At 36.4% G+C, this 27,706-nt stretch overlaps 1 protein-coding gene across 3 annotated transcripts in view; it reads left to right on the top strand.

The window, feature by feature from the left end:
* LOC127636525 (cAMP-specific 3',5'-cyclic phosphodiesterase 4D-like) overlaps positions 1-27,706 on the top strand; it is a 268,642-nt gene that overhangs the window by 160,792 nt on the left and 80,144 nt on the right. Inside the window, exon 1 of one of the 3 annotated variants that reach the window (XM_052117070.1) lies at positions 8,033-9,193. The exons of the other annotated variants lie outside the window; for them this stretch is intronic. Coding sequence (XP_051973030.1) covers positions 9,108-9,193 — 86 coding nt within the window. The 5' untranslated portion in view covers positions 8,033-9,107. Of the gene's footprint in view, positions 1-8,032; positions 9,194-27,706 lie in introns of those variants that run through there. 3 annotated transcript variants of the gene reach the window in all.

Raw genomic sequence — 27,706 nt, 5'->3', positions numbered from 1 at the left:
AAAAACAGTGTTTCCTAGAATTTTCATATAATTTTTTTTTTTATACATATAAAAATATTTTAAATAACCATTTTATTTTTCCAAGATGATTACTGGATGCCACTCGAATTAAGTATGTGAAATTGTAAAGTACAGTACAACATTTTAGCATACTAATTTTTGCATTCTGTTTCAAATGTTTATTGAAACACATACATTATTCAGTTTAAAGTTTTTTGTTGGTTGTTGTAACAGGACTCTTAACTTGGTCTTTTAATTACATGCTAACCAAAACAATAGGCTACTATTTTCCATGCCACATACATTTTTTGTTTTGTTTTGTTAAATACTATTTATTACAACAAAACTAATTTGTGAATGTGTATCTTTAATGACTAGGACTGTGAACTGATACAGATTTTCCATTTCAATTCCAATTTAAAATCTCATGATATTATTTGTTTATGACTTTGATTCGATTCTGATTCATGTGGGTTCATTGATTCGGTTCTGATTCATTATTTCAGTTATAATGTCCATTTTGCTTACATATGAAAGAAATTATTTCTCAGCTAATGCTGTTAATCATACAGCTGACCTTCTAAAAATGTTTTTACTAATTATAATTTATCAGTAGTTTCTTATCATTTTTTTCACTTTTTAGCTTTTTAAAAACTTACAATATCCATGTATTCCATCAATAAATATGTCTTGAAAATACATATATTATACATATCCTTTTTTTTGGTTACATGTTTATTGTTTATAATGCATAATTTGTATTACAATATTTACAAGTATTTAATCGGGATAGCTCATCAAGATTGCTATTAATCTATACATCTATATTTTCCCCAGACGTTTTAACGATACAATGTTAAACATCAGTCAATCCTATTAATTAAGCCAGATGCTAACATAGCAATCACTTTGATTAATATAGTGGGCATTTTGGTGATTCAACTGATAGCTTGTGAGTTTTTGAATTATTTTGACCAATTTATTAAGAGTCACTTGTTTGTGAATCCGGTCACACTAGTGTTTAATATGTATTGTATACTTTGTACTTTATTTCACAGCACTCATACACCAGCTCCAAAAGTTCTTCAATGAGAAATCATTACTATCTATGATTACCTTTTTTTAGGGTTTTGAAAAGGGTAACTAAACACCTGCTTAGAGTCTGACTCCACCCACTAGAAATATTTGAAAATGCTGGAAAAGTGGGCAGACCCCGGCGGGGATAGAGGGAACGAACCGAGTGCGGTGCTGAGCAGGGGGGGTCACCTGAGACTCGTAGTGATGGATTAATTGACAGCTGCTGTCAGACTCTATGTTATTATTATTCCTCACACGGTCGCAAGACGACATGTACATGAATCTGGCATGGTGAGCTGGAACCTGCTTATGTCAGCTGTCACCGCTTACGTCACGAAGTACCGCAAACAGCCAATAGGAAAATGCAACTGCAGTAGCCACCGTTCAACCTGAAGAGGGCAGCACTCAGACGTTTTTACACCATATATTGTAGAATTAAAACACTTTATACACAAATGTCAAAAAAATTACTTGAATCAATGACCAGTACTATTAAAGCCCCATGCTTACAGATCATTAACTAAAAAAAGTTGGTTTAGGGTTTAGTTACCCTTTAAGGTTAGTAACACATTTGGGAGAAGATGTCTCATCGGCGATATTCAGTGTAAACATTTTTCTGTTATTACTGTTTGAGAGTGATGGTACACAAACTTTTCTATCAACACGCGTGTGCACTGACAATGCCAGGGCTCCAGACTAACATTTGAGAGCGGTAGCACCGATGCCACCAAGTTTTACAGATGGTCGCCCCAGCACCTGAATTGGTCACAGTGGGGGATCCTAACCAGACACGATGTGATACTGCAATATTCACAAAAATTATAATACTTCACAATAAAAGCAGATGTTACAACAGTCAGTTGGAAAAGACTGTTTAGTGAACATATCTCATTTTCTCATTGAAGCTGCGTATGGAGGACATACATTTTCTACAGTATCCTTAAGGGAATAAGTACATGATCACACACACATACATGGGGCAGTTAATTTATGAATCGCATCAAAATACACTCTATTACCATTTTTTATGTTCACACACTCACGCAGTACTCTGTTGTTATTTTGTAGATCTCCGTGTGACAGGGAAATGGAGAGAAAGTCAAAATGAGCCGGTGTGTGTGTTTGCGTGTGTGTCTGTGTCTATGACAGAGCTCCGGTTGAAGAGAATGATACCTCAAACACAACATTCTGTAGGTCTGTGACAACCTTGGCAAAAATAAAGTTGTTTTGAATTGGCTAGTGTCACCCAGACTTGAATATACTGTTATGAGAAGGATTTTAGACCCATTTTCGACTGGGCTACCCGGCGTGCAATAGCAGAAAATGGAAACATTACAAAAATAGAATGCCCTGTTGTGGCTGGTTAGGACAGAAACTCTGATTAACATGGAAAAGATACCTTTTACCATGTGTGGTACGGTGTGACAGTGGGAATTAGTTTTCTTTCACAGTTTCTTTTCATCAGTATCTTGATGATTAAAATACACTCATCTGAATACAAACAAAGCCTTTTTCTACAATCAGAGGGCATTAGAAAATGTTTTTACACAGATGTAAAGTTCCGTTGCATTCATAGTTTTAACTGTGGTATTTGGAATAAGATCATAGTAACCAAAGGTAAAAGTAAAACCATGATTACAAAGACAGTAAACATAAAACAAATGATGCCATTTTGTCATAAGAAAAACACATCCAGAAATTAAAATGTATTCCCTCACTACCCTGATATAATGATAGAATGATTATTATTTTTTTTTGTAGTTGTGATGTGTGGATTGAAAGCCATACAATTCCTGTTTGTTCATGGTACAGAGTTCTTCTTTATTCCTTTTCAATGCTGTGTAGAATGATGGGGCCATTTAATAGAATTTTTAACTAGTTTAGTCATTGACACATTATGGGCTTTCATAGAGGTTTTAAACAAATAATCAATGCACAATCCGTGACCCAAACCACGCTTCTCGCGGCGCTGTTTATGATGATCCACATGTAAATGCACGTCTCTGCGCTGATCTGTCCATTGAGCCTTGAGCCGCACTGACTGATCCGGGTAGAGCTGTTTCCTTTCGCTTTTACATTTGCTATTTGACATTTCTCATGTGCAACAAAAAATGACAGCGCACAATTAGAGAGTCAGACAATTTTGTAGTCACACCAGTGAGATCTCTTGCAAAGTTTAATCTTACTGTTAGGAAAAATGATCGCAAAATGTGACCATTTAGTCGCAGTCTGGAGCCCTGACCTCATTAATGTGAAATAAATCTGATTTACATCCGTTTGCCTTTTCTTTTCCTCTTTAACTATGCAGCAATACTGAGAAGTACCGTAAATGCTCTAGAAAATTTACACCATAAAATGTATTCATATCATGACAACATTACACGGGCTACAAAAATATTGTTTGTGGTGTGACTGTTGAGTGTCATGGCTTGCTCAATGGCAACTGTATGAAGACTGAAAGTTAGAGAGTTTAAGAGGAAATGTGGAGTAGTTTAGGTCATGGGTGTGTGTGTGTGTAGTTTTGTTATCAGTTAGTGTTCCTGCAGGCAGAGGATGGCTGATAGGCAGAGGCCCTACTAAGGGTTGTAGATTGTAGACCTTCAAGAGGAAATATTTTCTTCGTTATCTCGAGTCCTTCCACACGGGGGGGGGGTGGAGGGTTCTCGTGTCCCTGAGGAAGAGCTGGATACGGTCTATTCCAACTAGTGCTTTAACTGCAGGCCATACATAGTTCCTTGCACTGTGGCAATCCAGACGATTTGAGCAATTCTTCAAGGATTTCCTGTGCACTTATATTCAACATAATTAGCTGTGTACAAAAATAGAAAATTGGATGTCAATCGATACTGTTTAGCCTAAAGAATAAAGCAGCGTTTATATTAAAGCTCTAATTAAATGCATAAATGAAAAAAAAAAAAACATTATTTTGAACATTAAATTGAGCCGGAAACCTTCTGCTTACCTGTTCTGTGCTTTAGCCCACTACGCCACCACCACTTCATGTAATAATAAAATAAGAATTGTATTATATTACGCAATAACTCTGTGATGCTCTGTTGTGCAGCTCTTAATTGAGAGTTGTGTTTTTGTTGTATTATCTGTAAAAGAAATACTTCATATAATAAAATAATGCAATGGTATGTTAAAAATGACTGATAATAGTTCTCAATAGTTTTCATTTAATGAATGTTTTATTGAATTAATTGGTTTAGACACCCTGTAATGAAAACATTGAATTTAACTGTTAAATATGGAATTTGCAAAATAAATAAAAATCAATTCATAGTAAAACAAAATATATTTGGATTCCATAGGGCTTCAGTTTTAAAATAATTTTTCCAACACTATTTTCTAGAACAGAGAGGCACACTTATATTAGCCCAGCGGTTCTGTTTACAGGTTCGCTCATTGAAATCTAATATGAGTCTACATGAAAAATCCACAAACTCTGTGCTTTGTGCTTTAGGAAGATGCTGGCTGGTTTCGTGCTGGGGAACAGTTAGGGTCACCGCAGCTCTCCGAGCGATTCTGTGTGCTTTGTGTGTTCATGTTGATCTGAAGTGACTGTGGGCATCAGGCTCTCGCATGGCTGCGGCAAAGACAAAGTGACATTTACGCCCAGCTCTGAACTACACTGGGGTTTTAATCAGTAAATAGCAATATTCTTCTGTATTTAATATAAGGCTGCTTGAATAAAAAAACACACACACAGAAGTGAATGGATCTTATGTAACAAAAGTCAGTGTCAGTGAAAATAAATGCTGATGCCATCTACATGAAGGGGTTGATGATTTGTATATTTTTTAGTGGTGCTTGCTTAGGCTAGCATCACAATTTTTTAGCTCAAACTAGAGTTAGAAACACACCCTTAACTCTATTTTGTCAAATTTTCTTGCACTATGTGTGTTACAGACATAAAGCCTCAATTTGTGGGGCTCTTTATGGAGAGGAGTGCAATTACTTTTCTAAAGTATTGGACTCAGTGAATGATATAATAGTCTTGAATTAAAGGTAGGACTTGAACCCAGAAAACCGTAGAATTACGGTATTGATTTTTGAATGGGCAAGCACCACTCATATTTTCTACTGAAAATATAAAAATATATATATATATATGCCACTCCTTTAAAGCTGAAATTCTTGTGAAAATAGTTTTTTGGCATTAGTAGTTGAGATAATACTTTATTATTTCTTTCTAAATATTTGACATTTTTATGGAAAGGTGCATTTTGTCAGGCCAAATGGAGTAACCATGAAAATTTTTTGTTTTCATGGTTACTCCATGTTTGCTTCAGTCAGGCTGCGTAGATGACAGCAGACATTCCGTGTTTCATTTGTTTCTTTTTGCTTTCAGAACAACACGTGATGTAATAAGGAAAACACCACTATTAATCCTTGAGATTTCCAACCCTGCATACAGGCACACACCCTCCTTAATCCTTGGTCACATTCATTAAGCCATTTACCAGGAAAATAAAAAATGGCACTCCATGTCAAAAAGGTTGCCGACCCCTGGTCTAAGCAGTCTACTTTGTAATTCCTAACATCTACATTCTGTAATGTCACAATTATATTTTTGATTTATGATCAGGCATTCCACTGTGTAATAATAATACCCTGAATAATACTGTAAAACATCAGTCAGACTTAGAGGTGAAATTTAATTATGTCACATGGAATGTTCTGTCAATGGGCTCTTTATTACTCAGAGGGGAAAATTGATTAAGAAGCGAAGGTACTTATTTGGGCAACATGCATAATTCTTTAAGACAGACAGCATTGGAAAGGTAGTCTGTTCACAATTTTCTGTGAACGACTAAACGAATCATCGACATAATCATCGAGTTTGTGCTTAATGTGCATATTGTCCTAGAGGACAGTCTCAGAGGTCGCTTTTTAAATATAGCCCAGGAGACCTGATAAATCTAATTTATTTTTCAATGAAGAATCAACTTTGTTTCTCCTAAAATTCCTTTGCAAAAATAAAAAGACACATTAGACTATTGTTGACAAGCAGCATTTAAAAGCAGCGATACTGCAGACACAGATTTTAACAAAAAACATGTTGGACGATACCGATATTTTGCCACTTACATTGTTTTCATCAGATCACTGTTTTGCTTAGGAATGGACTACGATGGACACTTGAAATGTACTCTTGACATTTTCTCAACCAACTTCTTGAGGTATCACCCTGGGATGTTTTTTTGTTTTTTTTTGTTTTAAATACAATTTTAGTTTTGTAATTAAATACATTTATATTTTGGCACAATTATATTTTTGTCTACAAAACTAATTTCAAACATTTAAGCCTTCAGATCAAAATAATTTTTAAGATCATATGAAACATTTCAGTCAAGTGACCCCAAACCTTTGAACGGTAGTGTAGGTGCACTGAACACTCTAAATGGAAATGCTTGAAGTAGATCATTATGCTTAGAATATATGCAAAAGTATGTTATTGTTTTAACAATGTATTTCCATTGAACATGGATTCAATCTGTTGAATTCATGACAGGCCAAAATGGGAGTCAAAATGAAATATAAATACAAGACAGAAAAGATAAAATGCTAAAACTGTTGTGTAGTTCTAAACAGTAGAACTCATATTTTCCATATTATTACAGAACAATACAAAATTATGCATATTTGACATGCTTTTTGGATTTCAATTGTTTTGGTTGGGATTTCTTTATATTACACACAGAAAAAAAAAGATTACAAACATTATACAGCACAATAAATTTACATAATAATAAATAAACCATCAGAATTTTCATGCTTATGACTGATATGCATATGTTTTTGATTTAGTCAAAACACATCCCTAGAAGGGCTGCACGATATAGAGGAAAATGCGATATGATATGCAGTAAGCCAATGATGACGTCATTGAAACACACAGAACATTGGAACTCCCACTGCCTGAGCATACTCAAGTTTATTGAAAAAATAAAACAGAGTTCCAGAGATCACAACCAGTTATATTTTGTTCCGAATTGCATATAGACTGTGTATAATATACATTCACTCGACGTGGTCTTCTGCTGTTGTATCTGCCTCCAAGGTCGATGTGTTATGCATTCTGAGATAATATTCTTCTCACTACAATTGTACAGAGTGGTTATCTGAGTTACTGTAGCCTTTCTGTTAGCTCAAACCAGTCTGGTCATTCTCTGTTGACCTCTCTCATCAATAAGGCATTTCTGTCTACAGAACTGCTGCTCACTGGATGTTTTTTGTTTTTGGCACCATTCTGAGTAAACTCTAGAGATGTTTGTGTGCAGATTATCAGCAGTTACAGAAATACTCAAACCAGCCCGTCTGGCAGCAACAATCATCCCACGGTCGAAATCACAGAGACCACATTGTTTCCCCATTCTGATGGTTGATGTGAAAATTAACTGACGTTTATGACCCCTATCTGCATGATTTTATGCTTTGCACTGCTGCCGCCACATGATTGGCTCATTAGATAATAGCATAAATAATTAGGTGTATGTGTGTTCCTAATGAAGTGCCCAGTGAGTGTATATTGTCTTACCATTAGCTACACATCCACAATTGTGACTCGCTCTATCATTTTAGTCTTTTTCATTTTCAGACTAAACGAGAAGTCTCCATTTGCTCTTTGATCTCATTGCTGTCTAGGAAAATCAATTGAGATATTAAATAGATCTCCTTGATGACATGAGGGTGAACTATCTCTTTGAGTCTTACATTTTTCTTGTTTGGATATCATACTTGTCATTGCTCCTGACCTTTATAAGATTGTCATCAGCTTTAATTCCCTGTTCTAGAAACAGGCTCTTTCAGCTGTCACACCGTGTGCTTTATTTAGCACTGTGCAACGTTGGCTGGTCAGAGTTTCCCTTGTGGGGCCCCTTGACGCTCGCACGCAGACATCTTGTCACACAGTTCTCTTACAAACACACACACAAACCCTGTACAACCCGGAGCCGGCGCTGCAGCAGAGTATGAGAGCAGACGGTCACAAGAAAAGAACTGGGAATGCTGCTGTACTGGCCGGAGAAAGAGAGTACCCTCAAGATTTAGTAGAATGACAGAGTGCAGAAGTACAGACAGTGCAGGATATGCAACAGTGACTCTGAGAGGTTTAGCACGTGCTACAAGGCTGCTTTGAATTCATTAATTGGCTTCTCGCTGCACCTTCACTGCTGTAGGATCGCACAATTCCCATACCATGTGATGACGGCTCACAAAGATCCCTGGATCATTCAGCCGAGACAGGGAAGGAGAAAGCAGGCAACACTAAGAAGACACTCAGGATGTTCTCTTCTCTTCATCTCATCCCTTATGGCTACTCCACCCATTCCTTCAGCAAACAGTGCTTACACGGTGCTTGACAGGAGTGGAGTGCTTACTTTTTTTTAGAGAGGTGTTTTACCTTGACCACCTACAGGACTTGGACAGGAATACTGAGGACAACAGCAGCCCACCAGATCGGATTGGACCTGCCATTCTACTCTCCATGGCATCAGAATTGTCTGAGCCAGGAATTGTACGGTTTCCTGGAAGCAAACGCATGCATATCTTTCATCCAAATGAAATGTTTTCCTTGGATGAATTAGAGTAAACCCACATGAGAAACAGTTATCAATGAAAAGACTTCAATATGAGGATTTACCACAATGAGTTTCAAATTCCACATAAAAGGCAGCTGAAAGACCCTTGTGCTACAAATTGTTTGTTATTTTTACTCTACTACTACTATGGAATAACCCCTTGACATTCTTTGTTGACATGCTTGTCGTTAAGTTGCCTTAACGTTTTATTTACGCACACTGTCTATATAGAGGTTTTACTGCATAAAGCACCTTCCATGGAATAGTAGACCAGAGAAGATGTTATTTGTGCCACTTTGGATAGACTTCTTGCTGCTGAGATGCTTGGAGCACATTTATGTAGTGAAGGTATGTAAGTAGAGGGCATAATAGCTACCCAGAGGGCCAAAAAAGTGCTTTTTATTTCCAAGAGAGGGAAGCCAGCCGAACCACACCTTCGCTTAAATGAAGACCGGCCGCAATTGCACAGGAAGGGAGAAAAAAATGATGCACGTCAACAACTTCCCGTTCCGAAGGCATTCTTGGATATGGTGAGTCCCCAGTTAAAAGCAACACACAAGGCCAGGTCTCTGTTTGTGTATGTGTAGTTTTGAGTAATGACACTAGGGGAGACTCACAAGGTATTTCAAGTCTGTTTACACACCAGACCCACAAGGATCTACATGTTGGCTTGTAGGTTTCTAATAATCTTGATGCAAATATCAGCATAGAGCAAAGGTGCTGGTGGTGAGCTGTACTTCATGAGGTTTCGGCTCTTGTGCTGAACAAACCGTATTGTTGGTAATCTCGTCTGTAAGGCTTTTGTGGTCTCCACAATGGTCACCAGCTACAACAGAACTTTGGCCTGGAGGTACTGCCAGCTGGACTGTTATCACAACAAAAGCAATTTGAACAATTCCACCATGGCAGACGTGACATCTGCAGTTAAAACATGCAATTTCACTTCTCATAGAAAGTACACATTACCAGTATCTTAAACCCATGAACAGTGTGTTCAGAACTCAGAAAAATGGAACCCAGTCTCAAAATATCTCGTAATGATGGCAAAATCATAAGATATTATACACTTTATGAAAAGTTACAACATTTATTCCCATGCAAAGTGACCAATTAACAACAATTTCAAATCGATACAATACAGGTATATACAATTTTATCTTGCCTCCTATCCAACAAATTTTGTTGCTCATTCCACATTTATTTATTCAATACATTTTATGCTTCCATGGTTTTGTGTCAAAACCGTTGTTTTCTTTCTTCAGTGAACAGTGCACAACAGGGATTTTCCTAGTAAAATCATTGTTAGGTTTAGGGTTTGGGTAAGGGGCTAAACTTACATGGCAAAAAATAATTTTCTTATGCCACATTAATAGGTTTTGGTTTGAAATGCACCTTTTATTCTACATTTTAGCCTCCCACCCACATTGAGGTGGCATTTTTGACAGTGAAAACTGAGCTTTTCGAACACGTTTTCCGAGATCATACATTTGAAAATGCCGTCTCTGCATTGTAGTGTGGACTCGGGAAATGGAGATACAGTATCTGAAACGATGACATATTTGTTGTTATGTGATCTAGTCATATAATCATTCAACCCAATATAATCAAGATGTGGCCCATGTTTTAGCGCCATTATTATGCCTCATATCTACTTTGATAGCGTTGTTCAGAGTTTTCATACGAGTGAGGACGAGCCACTTTTGGAAAATGCTTGAAAACAGCTGTGTGGACAGAGCGTTTTGAAAACAGTTGTACATTTTTGTACAAGCACACTCATAAGATTTCTTACAACTTTGTCATTTTGTACTAATTATTATGACTTGCCATAAGACTGGGTTGGGAAAATGTCAGTCTAGACAAGTTTCTTTCTAGTTTAGATCATAAAGTAAACTTATGGATGCCACAAAAATAGACATGGCTTTTTAGAGATTAAACTTTGCATGAAGCCACAGAATATACAAGAGTTGGGTCTCCATAGAACATATGTGACATACTCTTTTATTTTGAGTGACTTTGTGCAAGAGACATTTAGAATTTTACAGTATGCACTAAAGTAAGAAGGAAAGCATGTATATGAATAAATCAGCCGACATTTATATGATTATAGCTCAACAATGGTTTAGAGAAGAAATATAATAATGATATTGTTAGAAAGCCGAGACTTTGCTTTTCAATTTAGTGTATAAAATGAAAACAATTATTTGGGTCAAATTGACTCAAAATATGGAGAAGGTCACATATAATATTTACTTTTCGCATTAATGATGAATAGCCTGTATATACTGTATTTCTCATACCGTTTTTATGATGGTAGATCCACGTTGCTTCATGGGTTCTCCTGCCAGCTTTGGGGTTTCACAAGATCTATAAAACAAAACTGCTGTTGACACCTGAGTATGAACAGCAGGCTCTGGTGTCATCAGCTCGATGTGGAAAGCCAGCGAAACAAAACAGAGCTACTATCCACCTTTTCCTGAACACGGAAGTGTTCCACGATTTGACTGTTTTCAATTTCTGATTTCCTGTGTTTTCACTCGCATCAGTGTATATTCTTAGCGGTTAATGTAATGTTTAAGATATTACATTTGTAAAAATGGTCAAAAAACATGCTGATACTTAACAAATTCGAGATGCAACCGTTTTTTATAGACTGTGCCTCACCTGAGTGTGTAGATGATATGAAGCGGTGGTCAGAGGTCAGTTACATTGATGATATTAATTATTCTGAGTTGTTATGACAGCCAACAGCTGTGCAAGGAATTCATTTTTAATCCAAGTAACACTTAAATGGTTGATGTTCTCCCCCGGATTGCTTGTTTTGGCAGTTGTTACTTGGTATCCCGAGACCAGAAATACAAAACATGCAATTAGAATCATCATGGCACCACCCAGTGGTTGCTCAGGAAGACTGTGGATAGCAGAGGCAGTGCTGCACTGAATCAAATGTGACAGCAGCGCGCTTGGGGTTTCATGCATTACTTCTCTCATCGCTCTGACGTGCTGCTTTACAATTGTGATAAATGAGGTAACAGGAAAGTTAGCATGGCACATAAACAGCTGAACAGGGGACCATGGTTTTAGAAGACTGCAGAATGCAGCACAACCTAACATGCAGGGGTGCCACTATTAGGGCTGCACGATTATCACCAAATGCATAATTGTTGATTATTTCCCTTAATATTGTAATCATGAATTTCCATTAAATTACTTATTTTGTGTAGGGTAATTGCTAGCAATATTGTTGCTGGATAACTTTATTGCTGATATATTATAATTTGTGCATTCTAGTTTTGTTGCACCTTTACTCATAGGCTTATCTACTTAACGGACATTTCTGTGATTTGTTACAATTTTCAACTGGCTAAAAAAAAATGTAAATGGAAATTATTGATGCAAACGCCAGTAGATCTAAATGGGATGATGTAATTGACACTTTTCACAATTAGTTCATTTCAAGAGCCGTAACTAATCGATTATTTTTCTGATTAATTTACTCACAACGGTAAGTCATTTTGATCTGAGACTTAATTAAGTAAATATTTATTTTAGGGCTGTCAAAGTTTCTAAGACTAGACATCCTTAAGAAATATAATGCTGTTAATCATATTTAATTGATATATGCCTCATTTAAATATGTTTAATGACATTACATTTCTAAAGGATTACAAGTGTTATTGCTATCTAGTGCTATTTTCATGTTTAATAAAGGCGGATTGTATAAGGTTTGAAATTATTTTAGTTAGGCTAGTTTTGGAGTCATTATCCCTCTGGGGTCTGAGGGTGTTTTGGGCCCTGGAGAAGTTTTGACATGCCTTGACATTTGTGCTTTTTTCAGTTGCTTTAAAACACTTTAACGGCTAAAGTCTAATAACACTGTATTCAGCACAAACTGGGCTACAATAATATGTAGCAACATGTGTGTACATGTTTGTATTTTTGAGAAAATAACGTTTATGCGTGGTTTTTGAACAAAATACGTTTTTAGTCATTGAAATAAAGCCATATAACACATACTAAACATTTGTCCACAAGCCTTTTTAGAACTGGATCTTGTAGCCTAGAGTTTTTGCTACAAAATGGTGTGAAAACCATCCTGATCACTCATTCATACAAACAATATAGTAATTGAACTTTTGTAAGACACTTTTAGTGTTAGAAATGTCATATGCGAGGAGGCGTGAATGATCATGAATATTTAGTGTAATTCACACCTGAGGAGACAAAAGACCCCTCCCCTGGGCCTATAAATGAGGAATGTGACAGAAAGAGAATGAATATGAGGAGACTTAATGATCAAAATCAATTTTTAAGTTAAAAGAAGTAATCTGACTATACATTTTCTTTACATAAAGACTTTACTTAATTTTAGACCTACACTACCGTTTTAAAGAAGTCTCTTCTGCTCACCAAGGCTGCAATTATTTGATCCAAAATACAGTAAAAACAGTGATATTTTGAACTATTTTTACAATTTAAAAGAAAAGTTTTCTATTTGAATATATTGTAAAATGCAATTTGTGATCAAAGCTGAATTTTCAGCATCATTACTGCAGTCTGCAGTGTCACATGATCCTTTAGAAATCATTATAAGATGGTGATTTTCTAATATGGGCATATTTAAAGTGCATTTTACTCATTTAACCTGAACACATTTTTGCAAGCACAAGCTTTGTTGATGATAATAAGGCAGCATAAACACTAGTTAAAATATAATCTAAACATTCTTATTATTTTTATATCATATTTATATCATACAGCATACAATTTAAATGCCTGCTTTAGCCGAAACAGCATTTAAATGTAACTAAAACTTTCAATACACTGAATCCTGGCTGGCAAGTCTGGAAACAGTCCCACTAGTAAAATATGTACATGTTTATATAAAATTGTATCCTCAGCTGGATCAAGTCTCTTCAAAATACAAAAGTTAATCGGAGTCCCGCTCTTAGTAAAATTCTTCGTCACTATCCAGTACTTTTCTCACTTGTGTATCATGCTGTCTTTCAAACAAGCAGAAAGGTGAAACCTGATTTAATTTTTACGGCACAGTCAGGGGTGTTTACCATTTGATTTGATAGTCTCAGCACATTAGCGTATGAATGGCGCGCTCTGCTGGTGGTTGTGATCACATTAGAGATAATTCGCTGAGACAGGAGAAAATGTAAATCACTTTGTTTCATACAGATTACATTGCAGGAGAATATTTGTTTTAAATTTGAATTGTTTTATTTAAAAGTAGACATTTTAAGCTTTCTTTAGACATATGTTTCATGTTTGTGTGATAAGTATTCACGGAGTTTCAGTTCATTTTTGTGACGTGTTTCAGATATATGCTCACAAACCCAAAGGCTGCTTACAGCTCACCCTTTTTATTTTTCTTTATTTTACAAAAGCACAAGGTTTTGTTGTTATTGTGAGTGTACAGAAATAAAAGTTGACCCTTTATAGTGTCTATTGATGTCTTACACTTATCGGTATGCCCCAAAATGACAGAGAATTTTATGTTGTTTCTGCTGTAATGACGAAAAAAATCCAGCAGGATGCGTCCGTCGACCCCAGAGGGTTAAAATTTATTTTAATTTAAACCTGAAATATGTAACTTTTTCTGTGTTAAAATACTTTCTCCTATCCCAGCTTAATATGCAGAAACAACCATAAGAAAGCCATTCATAGGTTCATTTTCTCTAAAACTGTAAACATTTTCTCTGTGGCGCTTTGAAAATCCCACTGTTTGTTTTGAGCAACCCTCTTAACCCCGTCCCACCAATGTTACTCAACCAATGGCTTGAGTTGGGGGCAAGACTATCTCTTTGTTTTATCAATGGCAGACGAGGGCGGTATTAAGAAAGCTGTTTTAACAAAAAAACTAAAAAGTTTGTTTTAGCAATTCTGTTTGGTGGCGCAGAAATTACATATTTTAGCTTTAATTACAGTGTTCCAATTATGCTCGTTTTTATTTTTATTTCAGTTAAAAAAAAACGTTTTCGTTTAGCTTATATTTTAGATTTATTAATGATAACAACACTGTTTAGTGCCCTATGATTTCCACAATGCAAAAAACGCAGACTAAATCGCTTGTGATAGTTTTTAATTTATTAAAGTTTTATAAATGTATTTGTTTAGGCAATGCAATTTATATAGCACATTTCATATGCAATGGCAATTTAAAGTGCTTAATACAAAAATACAAGACACAGTTGAAGTCAAAAGTTTACATACACCTTAGCCAAATACATTTAAACTCCAAAATGGGTGGAAGCGAGTCAGGTTTGTAGGCCTACTGGCTCGCACATGCTTTTTCAGTTGCTCACAAACTGAAATTCACCAATTTTTCAAATCGGATTGAGGTCAGGGCTTTGTGATGGCCACTCCAATACCTTGACTTTGTTGTCCTTAAGCCATTTTGCCAAAAATATGGAGGTATCAGGGCTTGACAATAAGGACTCCGGGGCCAGTGTGAGAAAGATTCGGGCCAGTTGCTAGAACAGTCATTTGCCCGATCAGCTCGGTGCTGCATTTATATCCTTAGTGCAAGCAAACAACAAGCGAGAGAGCACAAAAATTACACAGAGCGAACAAAGTCTTCTAACAGAGGAGCGAGTGTGAATATATTTATCTCGCAAAGATGCGCAAATGCATAATATACTGGACGCGCCAAGGCACAGTCTCACAATCTGAGACCATCAATCCGCGCATCTTATCACGTGGTTTTTGAGGGCGTTGCCTTGGAGACATAGCGTATGTAAAGGCTTCACACTATTCTCCATCGCATCCAAGCACAACTCACCATGCGCCCCACCGACAGCGAACCACATTATAGTGACCACAAGGAGGTTACTCCGTGTGACTCACCCCTCCCTAGCAACCAGGCCAATTTGGTTGCTTAGGAGACCTGGCTGGAGTCACTCAGCATGCCCTGGATTCAATCTCGCAACTCCAGGGGTGGTAGTCATCGTCTTTACTCGCTAAGCTACACAGGTCCCTGGGGGACATTTTATTAAGAACATAAGATATGTAAAAAATATTTATCTTCAGACGTTTTTTAAAGCCATGATAATAAAAACAGCTATTTGTCATTTTTTTGTTGGGGACTGAGAAAAATATGCCAGGGCCAATAAAAATCTGAAGCACTGGCCCAACCAGTCCGGTAGAAAAAACCCTTAGCATTGAGCCCTGGGTATGCTTGAGGTCATTGTCCATTTAGAAGACCCATTTGCGACCGAGCTTTAACTTCCTGGCTGATGTCTTGAGATGTTTCTTCAATATATACACATCATTTTATGAGACATTATTTTCTGGAATTTTACAAGCTACTTAAAGGCACAGTTAACTTAGTGAATATAAGTTTCTTATCCACTGGAATTGTGATAGTCAATTAAAAGTGAAACAATCTGTCTGTAAACAATTGTTGGTAAAATTACTTTTGTCATGCACAAATTAGATGTCTTAAATGACTTGCCAAAACTATAGTTTGATAATATTAAATTTGTAGAGTACATAAAAAAAAAAAACATTTTAACAACTGCAAAGTTCTCTGTTACTTGGTTGTGGTGCCCTTTTAATGGAAGATATACCCTTAAAGGAACCTATAATGTTCACTATCACAGATCACAAAATATAAGACTAAAACAGATCATTAGTCTACAAAGAGTCATGCTTCAATACCACGGCCTACTGCTATATACATATATTCGATAAATGGGGCCAAGGTCTGCTGATTTGAGAGATTCGATACTCTCTAAACAGAAATGTATTGAATTATGTTACAATTAGCACAGAGATTAATACAGAGACCACCTCATTTAGACACTGTTTTGATGACAAAAATCAAAACATTGAATCCAGAAAAATAAAAGTGGAAAACATGAATTTGTAAAAAAATAAATAAAACAGATGTCTTATGACCCCAACTGTTATGTAAAGTAGTGGTTCTCATCCAACAGGCCAGAGCTCGAATCAGGAAATTAATGCCTTTTGGGTTGGGTGTAATTTCATCCCTAAGCAGCAAAAATTTTCACATTTCCATTGATGTTCCATGTCAGATCTAAACATCTGTACAATTATGTTATAGATAAATTGCACAGTAGCGCAACTGATAAAGCATTGCACTTGCAATGTAAAGGACTGGGGTATGAGTCCAGAAGAGCAGGCGAGTTGACATGTGAGCCTAAGTGTCAAAAAAGCACCACAAAATATCTGGGTTTCCCTCAAAATGCTTTTAATTTTTTTAAGCACATTTCTAAAAATGTTTTAAAAGAAAATACAAATTGTTGCATGTTTCCATCCCCTACGTCATGCACATTATCTTGAGGTAGCAGCTGAATGACATAGCATATCAAGCATTTCCATTCAGGATTTCTTATGCTCAATTTCCAAAATGTGCATCACAATTGTTGGATGGAAACCCTGCTATTGTTGTGGTTGCTTCAGCAATTGCGTTTTTAATCTCAGATTTGCTTTTATACACTATTGGTTAGGTTTAGGTTTAAGGTTTAGGGTAGGGAGGTAAGTTCTGTTGATTTAAAACTCGAAAGAGCATTAACCTTAAAAACTAATCTGTTTCAGTTAAAATTTAAATAGCTTTTAGCACCACACAGTGGACATTTCACTTCGGAATGCTGCAATGCGTGTAAGAAACCACATTAAATAATTTTGAATAATGTTTTTTTTTTTGGCAAAGTCAGGCAATTCTTATGACAACTGGTTGCCAGCTTCTCTACTGTGGTTTCGGGGTGGGTCTTTTTCCGGAGCACATTTAAGGAAATGATGCATGCCAACAGCAGATGAATTGTGGGTGCTACATTGTGAAGTCGATGGAATTTATCTACTGAGATGAGCTCTGAATGGCTTAAAAAGGACAGAGTTTCTTTTTAAGTTTCAAATTGTGCATTTTGCACAAATGTCCTCATCTATCCTCTGTCTTCATGGATGTACCGGGTATGCTTGTTTGAATGACCTTTGGACCTTGTCATACATCTTTGTGTTGTCAATAATTGGTTCAATCAATTACTGCAAAAAAACAATGCTGTAAAATAATGAGGGATTAACTAGCACCGAGCTTAGTGTGGATATCTCTGCTCGAGTGCCTTCGCTCTAATAGCCCAGCCGATGGTAAAGGAATCTCATTGTCTCTCTGCCATCACATTTGACAGAAGTTTGTGAGACACCTACTGTCCTGTATAAGTAAGCTTAAAGGGTTAGTTCACCCAAAAATTAAGTCTATGTCATCATTTACTCACTCATGTCATTTCAAATAAAACTGATATGACATTCTTCCATAGAACACAAAACAGGAGATGTTAATCTCAGTCACCATTCACTTTCATTGCACAAAAGATGCAATGCAAGAGAACTGTAGAATAGAACCTCTGATTAGTTTCCTAACATTGTTGGACAGCAATTTCCAAAATTCTGGATTTTGACTTGTTTGTATTCACTAAATTATGTCAGACTTTATTGCCGTTGTAGTTTTGTAATGGCGTATTTCATTGTGCAATATTTATAGCTGACTGCCAAAGTTCCCCAGAGCGTTTGTCACTGTATATAACAAATAGCCCAGACACAGAAGCTGGTTTACTCTTCTGCTATGACTAACTTCTACTGCTTTCTCTTACCTTCAATCCATAGTTTAAAAGGGGTTGATAATATATTGTATAATAATTAGTGCTGTCAGACAATTACATTTTTTATTGTGATTAATTGCATAATTGTAAATAATTGTGATTTTTAAAGTGCTCAAATTTGACACTATATACTTATTTTCCTGTCAAAATGCATTTATTTACATCTTAGTAAAGAAAAGAAAATGATGTGTAACAATATAATGCTTTATCAACATTTTCCAAACAAAGACTTACACAGTATAAAGACAGAAATTCACTAAAATAGCACCAATTCAAGTAAAATTTAAATGTTCCCAAAGTCTAAGTGAGAGTTTGACTAATTGAAAGAAGTAGCTTCCCCCATAGGTTGCATATTTATTGCAATGGGCATTAAATCTCTTAAACTCTCATCCTGCTCAATTCTGATCTGCTGGTAGAACGTGGTGTTTCACTTTCCTACAGCAATCGTGCAGCCACATTCATGATTCACATCAGGGCGTCAGCACCACACTCCCCTTACGTGGAACACAAAAGGAGATCACTTTCATTGCATCTTTTACAGTAAAAGTTAATTGTGACTGAGGCTGTCATTCTGTTAAACATTCATTTTGGTTTTGGAACAACAGGAGTCTGAGTAAATGATGACAGAAATGTCTTTTTAGGTGAACTAAGTATTTAGAGTTTCATAGTTTGGGAAATAGTTCAGTCTGTTTATTGTGGAATTTCTGAATGTATGTGGAATATCAATGCTGAGTTCAAGCAGTTGACATCAAGATTCAGATGGACTTTATTGTTGTATTTTATTTATGGCCTTTTTGCCACTTAGGTTCTATAAGCGTAATAGAGAGATGAAAGGAATCACCCAGTTCCCTTTCAATTCAGTCACTTCGGCATGGCATAAGTAGCTGGTGCTTTTGGAAGATTCCCCCGTTGAGTGACAATCTGTCTGCCCCTGATCTGCCCATCATCGCTTGCATATAAAGTGTAGGTACTATGTCATACTGTATTAACACATTTCGAAAATGTACAGCTAGATGGTTTCATTTCACATTGTTACATCATATTCTTACAGATTTCACATAATTTTTCACTTTTGTTTTTCACTATTACACTGAAAAAAAAAAAGAAGCCCTCGAGCATGACACCATATCCTGGCCATTGTGGTGTTTGAAATCATTTTGCATGCTTAAAGAATTGAGTGGCCATGGCTTTGCAGTAGGATTGGAAGTGGGCTTTGGACTTTCAATGCCACATTGCTGCATTACCTCATTCTCCACAGAGATCTACACCAAACACCTGCAGCTTCCTGGAGTCAGGTCGAAGAGGCAGCTGCCATTTTTTAATTTACATTTATGCTTTTGGCAGACGCTTTTATCCAAAGCGACTTACAGTGCAGTTATTACAGGGACAATCCCCCCGGAGCAACCTGGAGTTAAGTGCCCTGCTCAAGGACACAATGGTGGTGGCTGTGGGGATCGAACCAACAACCTTCTGCTTAACAGTTATGTGCTTTAGCCCACTACACCATCACCATTTAATATTGCTCAGAGTGCAGACACAATCTGAATCAGCAGGTCTGAGCAGCAACATCAAGCGAGGCAGCTCGACATGCCAAATCCACTTGCGTTCAATGCATTACTCATAGTGATCATACATACTGGCTACTAAATGCTTCTTTACTTGAACATGCCTTTAGGACAATTAGACATGGCTTTGGGTATTTCAATGGACAAATAGACATATTACTTAAGTGGCTTTAGTTTGTGACTGTGTTGGGGAGTAGCTAACTTTCAGTAATGTGAGAGTAGTTCAGCTATTTTCAATATAGTGTATCTTCTCAAGTAAATGAGTCGTATGAGTCGGTCCTTTTAAAATTACACAGCAAAGCATGTATCATTACCTCCTGAATGAATGGCTCTTATCAGCTGCTTCTTTTTAGTGAATTAAAGCCCTACTGAACTGCAAGTAATTAATTTTGTCATATCCAATTAGAAATAAACCAAGAACAGTTTGTTGTGTGTACTTAAGGCTTGTGAGACTTAAATCAATTACATTACTAGATTGTTGTTACAGTAATATGACAATGTGTAGTAAATATGTCGCAATTAGTGATATTTTTATTAATACAAATACGAATTCATATAATATCTTAACCAGAGAGTGTGTAAACAAAAATTTGTTAAAAAATAAAATCATCTCATCATTTGGTAACAGAGGACAGTCTGTAAATCCAATAAGAATTGCATTTCTTATTTTAAAATATTACTTCCTCAAAAGTAATAATAATAATAATAATAACTTACATTTATATAGCGCTTTTCAAGGCACTCAAAGTGCTTTACGTAGTATAGGGGGAATCTCCCACCTGGATGATGCGACGGCAGCCATAGTGCGCTAGAACGGCCACCACACACTAGCTGTTGGTGGAGAGGAGAGTGATGGAGAGATTATTAGGAGGCCATACTAAATTTACTAAAATATAAACATACTAAAATTACTAAAATAATCATTATTGGAACTGGTAAGGAAATGTTAAGAGGAATCGGAATCAGAATTGTTAAGTGATTTACAATTCCTATCCCTAATTCTTTTTAAATATATAAAATGTAACATACAATGTTGCTGTTCCTAACTGTTTTTGTGTGTTATATAACAGTATTCTAGTATTTTATTTTGTAACTTTGATTTGTGCCAGAAAAATTTGGCTCTGAATATATATAGATATATAAGAAGTTTCACTGCAGTTAGCTATTATTGTTGTAGTAAAGTCAACTTCTTTTTCAAAAGGGTAGCTTGATTGTATTTTGTCTAATTTATATTATGTGTAGCTTGTAGCTTGGCAAGCTACAGTTTCAAATTAGCTAAAGAAATGCTTGTTTGTGAGACTATATGTTGAATATTTTCATTGATAGTGTTGATTCAAACCTATTACATAATACACTTCTCAAATTACGTTTTTCTCTTGGATAAGATGCAGTAATCTTATGGCAGACACGATGCACTCCTCCATGCTAAGTAAAGCTCATCTAGCTTGTGAAGTCTGGAGATCTTCCCAGGCTTACCCCGAGACAGGGCATCCCTTTGACATCCCGTATGGACAGACACTTACAGCAGAAAGGATTGGTCAGTGACATCACAGTGGCTGTGTTTAATAGGATTAGCGTTAGCATCACCGTTATGCACTTCAAACGCCCAAATGACTAAACCCATTACCTCTCAGCCATGTGCTATTATCACAAACATATATGCCAGTGTGATTGTGCGCTGCACTTTGAGTTCTGCGAGGAATAGTTTACACAATGTTGACAGAAAGGCCCACTGAAGATTTAGCAGCAGAACTGTTTTGAAATGTACAATGCAAACAAGGGTGGCCCGAGACTCGAGGAATCTTCAGAAGCGATTAAATGGGAGCTTTGTTTAGTTCACATGGTTTAACGTGTCCTCCTGTCCGTCTTGATTGATAATTTGCAAATCCTTTTGGAAAATTGCTTGCTCGAAATGTACTTGCACAAGTCATGTTTAATCTGATTTCATTCAGAAATCAGAATCTTATCAAGGGCACAGGATTTAAATTAGTCTCACTGACATGTGAAAAACTATGCTTGCTCTGTTTGGACTTGTAGTTTATGACTAAATAGCAACAGTGCACAAATGGTTAAGCACTGCAAAAACTTTTCTGTCTGAATATCTTTGTCTTATTTTCCAGTAAAAATATCGGAACCTCCTTAAAAACCTAAATAAAATGGCATTCAATATTTGTCTTGTTTTCAGAGAAATCTAAAAACATTTGGTGGTGTTTATGCTTAAAACAACAAAAAGATATTTGCCAATGGGTTAAGAAAAATAACTTGTTTTCCCTTTGAATCAAGTTTATTTTTCTTACCCCATAGGCAAATTTCTTGTTATAGGCATAAAAGTAAATACATTTTTTTAGATTTCTCTGAAAACAAGACTTGATATCTTATGCCATTTTTCTTCTCAAGGATATAAATTGATATTTTTACTGAAAAACAAGACAAAAATTATTTATTAATTTTATTTTATTGAAGAACCCCCCTTTACAAAAGAGATCCCAAAATGAGTCATGTTAATGCTTCAAAATAGAATGATAATTAGGTTGCACTAGGATAATTCTTGTATTTAGCTGATTCCAAACTGCCAGATCTCAAATATTTGTCAAAATGTTAAACAATTAATGTTTCTTTTTAAGTGATTAACATTTTTAGAATGGCCCGCAAAGGTCTCATGACATTGGTAGGGTTTTTGCTTACCCTATCGTTGGACTGGCTGTTATACTGGAAACTGCATACTGGATGATTGTGTGTATTGAAACACATGTTTACTACACTGTTATCTGTGCTGCACGACTGACATAATTGAAGATATTTAAGAGGATGAGGTGGCTAACCCTTCTATTGTTCTTGTTTATTCTGTTGGAGCACAGGTTGTCTTCGCACCAGACGTAATGCCAAAGAATATACATACTTGATGTATGGACCTCATTTGGACTTCAAAGAATGTTTTTCTTTTAAATATAATTTGTCTCTCTTTGTTTCATGTTTCATGTTATTAATTTAGTCCAAAAATATTTTGTTCCTCACAGTTCAGCTCTGTTCCCATTTTCTGTATATGGAAATGCTTTAAAATAAACTTGTGGCTGATGGACATGCCAACAAGGGAATCATATTAAAGCTGAAATGTATTTTTGCACAACTAGTGTCATCAAACGGAATTGCAAGAATAACTAGATAAGTACATTTTCAGAAGAAAATTTGAGTGGTGCATGCCATGGTAAAACTCCTCAAGGGCCTCATTACTCTGTCAAGTATAAGGAGCCCACCCCCATCTCTACGATGTTCTGATGCCAAGATATAGCTGGGGCCTACCACAGACCTCATTAGACTGGCATAAGTCAAACAAGCCTACCCCCTCTCTATGATGTTTTGGTGCTGAGATATGGTGTACTGGGTGGTTGCTAGGGCATTGCTAGGTGGTTGCGAAGGTGTTTGGGTGGTTTCGAGGGTGTCAATAAAGTTGCCTTACTCTTCCAAAACAGGCCACCACGTGTCTCTTTTGTTGGAAAGATATGGTGTTCTGGGTGGTTGCTATGGTGTTTTGGGTGGTTTCTATGGTGTTGTGTGTGGGGGGGTGCTAGGATGTTGTGGGTGGTTGTTAGGTTGTTGTGAGTGGTTGCTAGGGTGTTACTAAACTTGCCTTACTGTTCCAAGTGAAAACAGGCCACTCCCATGTCTCTGCAATGTTTTCTTGCTGAGATATGTTGTTCAGGGTGGTTGCCAAGGTGTTACTAGGGGGTAGGTAAGGGGTAGGTAAGGTTGTGTCTGGTTGCTAGGGTGTCACTGAATGGTACCAAGTGAAATGAGGCCACCCCCATGTCTCTATGATTTTCTTTTCCAGAGAAATGAGCCCTCTTCCTCTTTTAAAATTTTAAAGGGATACTTCACCCAAAAATGAAATTTCAGTCATTGTTTACTCACACATGTGTTGTTATAACCCTATATGACTTTCTTTCTTTTTCTTAACACAAAGGGAGAAATATAATAATGTGAAAATATAATTTGTGCTCAGTGATGTCATACAATGGCAGTTTATCGTAGGGTTGCCACGGTGTACTATGTTTTTGTGTACCGGTTTTATGCAGTACAAGGGACAACATCGGTGTGAAATTTTATATCGGTTAAAAGGGGGAAACATTATGAATGGAACTTCCAATATCAATACAATAGAGTAACCAATAGAATAGCCTTAAATAAAGAATAGTTGCCAAATGAAGAGTTTGTGACGCATGATTAATGACCAAAATAAAACATTGCAAGCCAGATGTTTTTTTTTACCAATGTATCAAATTACACAGGCAGCAAATTGTTGCATGTTGGGTAACTGTAAGATGTCTCGGATTTGGAATGACACAAGAAATTCTGTGAAGAAACACACTCTTATATTTTTAAGAACAGATGACAGGCCGTTTGCGACAGTCTTGTGGAACACGTGTATGTAAAGGGTTCTCACTCTTTCTTTGTTTCAGTCTTCTGATATTTTTTTGCAAGAATAGTATCGTCTATGTGAACGCTGCAAATTACCACAGACCATCTCAGCTCAGGAGGTGCTTTGAGTTCAGTTCACTTTATCTCCACAGAGCAGTTCGTTGTGAGCGCAACTCTGCAGGGTCACTTTATATATAGCATATACATCTGTAATTAAGTCATAAAATAAAATAAAAAACAAAAAAATCATAAAATAATCAGTTTAAATAAAAAGTTTTTTTTTACTACTTCATTATTTTGATTGTGTGGCAGGGTGGAGGGCGGGCCGGGTCGTGATCATACACACCCGGTCCCTTATCAGGCTAATCAAGCCTCCGAGAGGGATAAAGGCAGACTGCGGAGGATTGTGCGGGAGAGAGAGATAGTTTACGGACATGTCCGTCATGTGTGTGTTTGTGTCTTCTGTTTAAGTTTTATATTAAACTATTATTTATATTGAAAAGCCAGTTCTCGCCTCCTCCTTTCCATTGACTGCTTTACAGATTGCTTTTTTGTTTTGTTTGAATTGCAATTTGAATTTAGAAATGTATTTGGTTTAAGTGTTTCGTTTAAAAAAAATATTTTTACATTTTCAATGCAAAATCACTAAAGCAAGAATATTCCCTGATCCCTCAGTCAGTTGATTAAGTAATTGGATATTGTGATAAAAAAAAGAAATACAAATATTGTGAACATATTTCTTGCAAATCGCCCAGCCCTACAAAACAAATGTATTCACACAAAATTCATTAACCTTCTGAATCAGGTAAACTGGTTAATAGGATGAAAAGGTAATAAAGTACCAACATTCAACCAACCGGCAACAACCCACAATGAGTGATGTATTTGCTCGGACAACGAAATACCTGACTTGTAGCCCATGATGGATAGAATATACAGATGAAGTAGGTTCGTTGCCAAAGAGATACTTCTATTCACAACTGTTGAAAAGCCATCTTTCAAAAAGTTGAACAACACATGTTTATTGCACTCATAGTACCCCATAGTACCACTTAGCATCCAACCAGTGGTAATACAGGTGTTAGTCAGTTTGTACGTGAACACAGCACTGGTGTGAAAATTATGATATTGTGACAAATCTAGTTTATGGTGACCACATCTTCAAGCTTCAAAAGAATGCAAAAGTATAGATCAGAAGTCTGAGAAATTATTCTATGACCCTCAGGATTGTTATGAAATCATACAATAAGGTTTGGTGAGAAACAAAACGAAATATAATGTATTATTTAGTGAAAATGTAAGAACTGATGCATTTATATGCCCGGTCTTTTTTAAAAAAAAAAATTAAAAAGTTTTTGGACTGGTGCATGTTCACAGCGGACCGAGTTACCCATGCGATGGCGAAAATAGAAAACAAGCGATCGATAGAATTTACATTCGCTCGTCACTGCTGGTTATGACAAAAACTCTGAATACCATAGAAAATATACTTTTTATCGCATGGTGTTTGCCGTCAGATAAAGACAAGGTGTGTCTGTGCCTATGTTTCTGTTTGATTTCTTACTACTCCGTTCCAAAAAATACGGCTGCACATAGAAATACATCAGTACTTCGACTACAAACTCTTCAGACATGTTTAGCATGTTCTGTTATCTGTTTTGTGTGCAGCTGTTTTGTATTCGGTGGAGGACCTGGTTGTAGATAAACAAAACTAGTTTTTGCTTGAATGCCCCAAATGTTGCGAGGGGGCTGCGTGAACTGTTGCTGTCATGCTCTATCATGAACGTGCACAGGAGATCAATGGTCAGTGAACATTTTCACTATATAATACATTAGATTTTGGTGTGTTACCAAACTTATCGTATGCTTTAATAACAATCATTAGTCTCATAGAATAATTTATTAGACTTTTGAATGACACTTTTGAAGTTTTTTTTTTAAGGTAGTCACTATAATCTTCCATTGCATGACATCACTGAGCATACATTTTGTTTCACGATTTATCCCTTTGTGTTAAGAAAAAGAAATAAAGCCATATAGGGTTATAACAACACAGGAGAGTTAGTAAACAATGATTACATTTTTGTGTGAGCAAATGTTTTCACCCCTTTTTTTGTCCATATGGTGAAAAGCATATGGCCAATCACTTATAAGTCATGGTGATCCCCTGTACAATCCCAGTCTTCCATAGGTTGGACAAAAAGATAGTCCTGCCCCAAACTCACATCACTGCTGTGTTGGGCTAGTTGGGATACTCAAACCAACATAGCGCCACAGTGTTTATGCATCTAATAGAAATGATCTTACAAATGGCTAACTAATTCACATACTAAGCTGGGATTTGAGAGTTTTAACGTTGCAAAAATCATACACTTCAGCTTTAAACAAAAAAAAAAAAAAAAGGCTTCTAATAATCTACTTATACTAATAATTAGAGAATCTTGAGTCTGTCAAGTCTACATGAAAAGCTCTTAAAAGCGCATTGTCTCGCATTGTCTGTGACAAAAATGAGCCAAACGGCAAATTCAGTGTGAAGACTCACATATAGGGATGTGCATGAGTAGTCCAATACTCAAGTATTCATTCCGCAATCAATATTCAGATAGTAAAAATACTATTAAATACTACAAAGTTTTGCTTTGCTGGCAATATATACTGTAAGATGCTTGTTAAATCCTGTACACACAAACTAAAGGTTACAGTTATAACAGGATGCAGTGGGTGGCAGTGTTGAGTGTGGACAAAAGTTGATCACATTTGATGAGCAAACAGTTCTGTCAGTACATTTAGATGGACACCAGAATTTGGGTTATTTGAGAATGTGTCATACTGCGAGAAAGCTAGGTGCCTGATTAAATGCACTGTATAAGTGGCGTATTCTTTACTCCCATATATGTGCAGCTTGTCAGAAAGCAGCGTCCCCGTAACAACGTAATCCCCACAACACTTCTGTAAACCACAAACATGGCATACAAGAAAGACTTTGCTATTTTACTGTCCATTGTTTAGCTTTATTTATAGATATTCTGCCGTTGTTGCTGTGTATGTTTTCTTATCATTCTATTGCAACCTGCAGCGGAATTGCGCTGCAATAGTGGGGTTTCCCCGCAAGTAAATCTCCAGTATTCCCCCAATGTACGAGTGCATATATGCGGCAGTAAGGGACATCCCATCATTTAAACTGGTGGGTATAAATGAGAATAGTTTAATAAGGATGTGGATATGCTTGTTTTTCTCAACAAAAACATGACATGAGATACAATATTAACATGATTGCCGGGTGTTTATATTAGTCCTGTATGTTAATTGCTTCAGTCTACTTTTTTGCCTGTTTATTTTTCTTCACTTTGCGTGGGCTTAAATGCTTTAATTCTATAAATGTATTGTTTTCACACATTGTTTTTTTAATTGTTTTCAACAACAACAAAAAAACTGTACA

This window comes from Xyrauchen texanus, chromosome 44, assembly GCF_025860055.1.
Source record: "Xyrauchen texanus isolate HMW12.3.18 chromosome 44, RBS_HiC_50CHRs, whole genome shotgun sequence".
Lineage (NCBI taxonomy): Eukaryota > Metazoa > Chordata > Actinopteri > Cypriniformes > Catostomidae > Xyrauchen > Xyrauchen texanus.
Note: the sequence above shows the minus strand (reverse complement) of the source record. Positions and strands in the feature narration are given on the sequence as shown.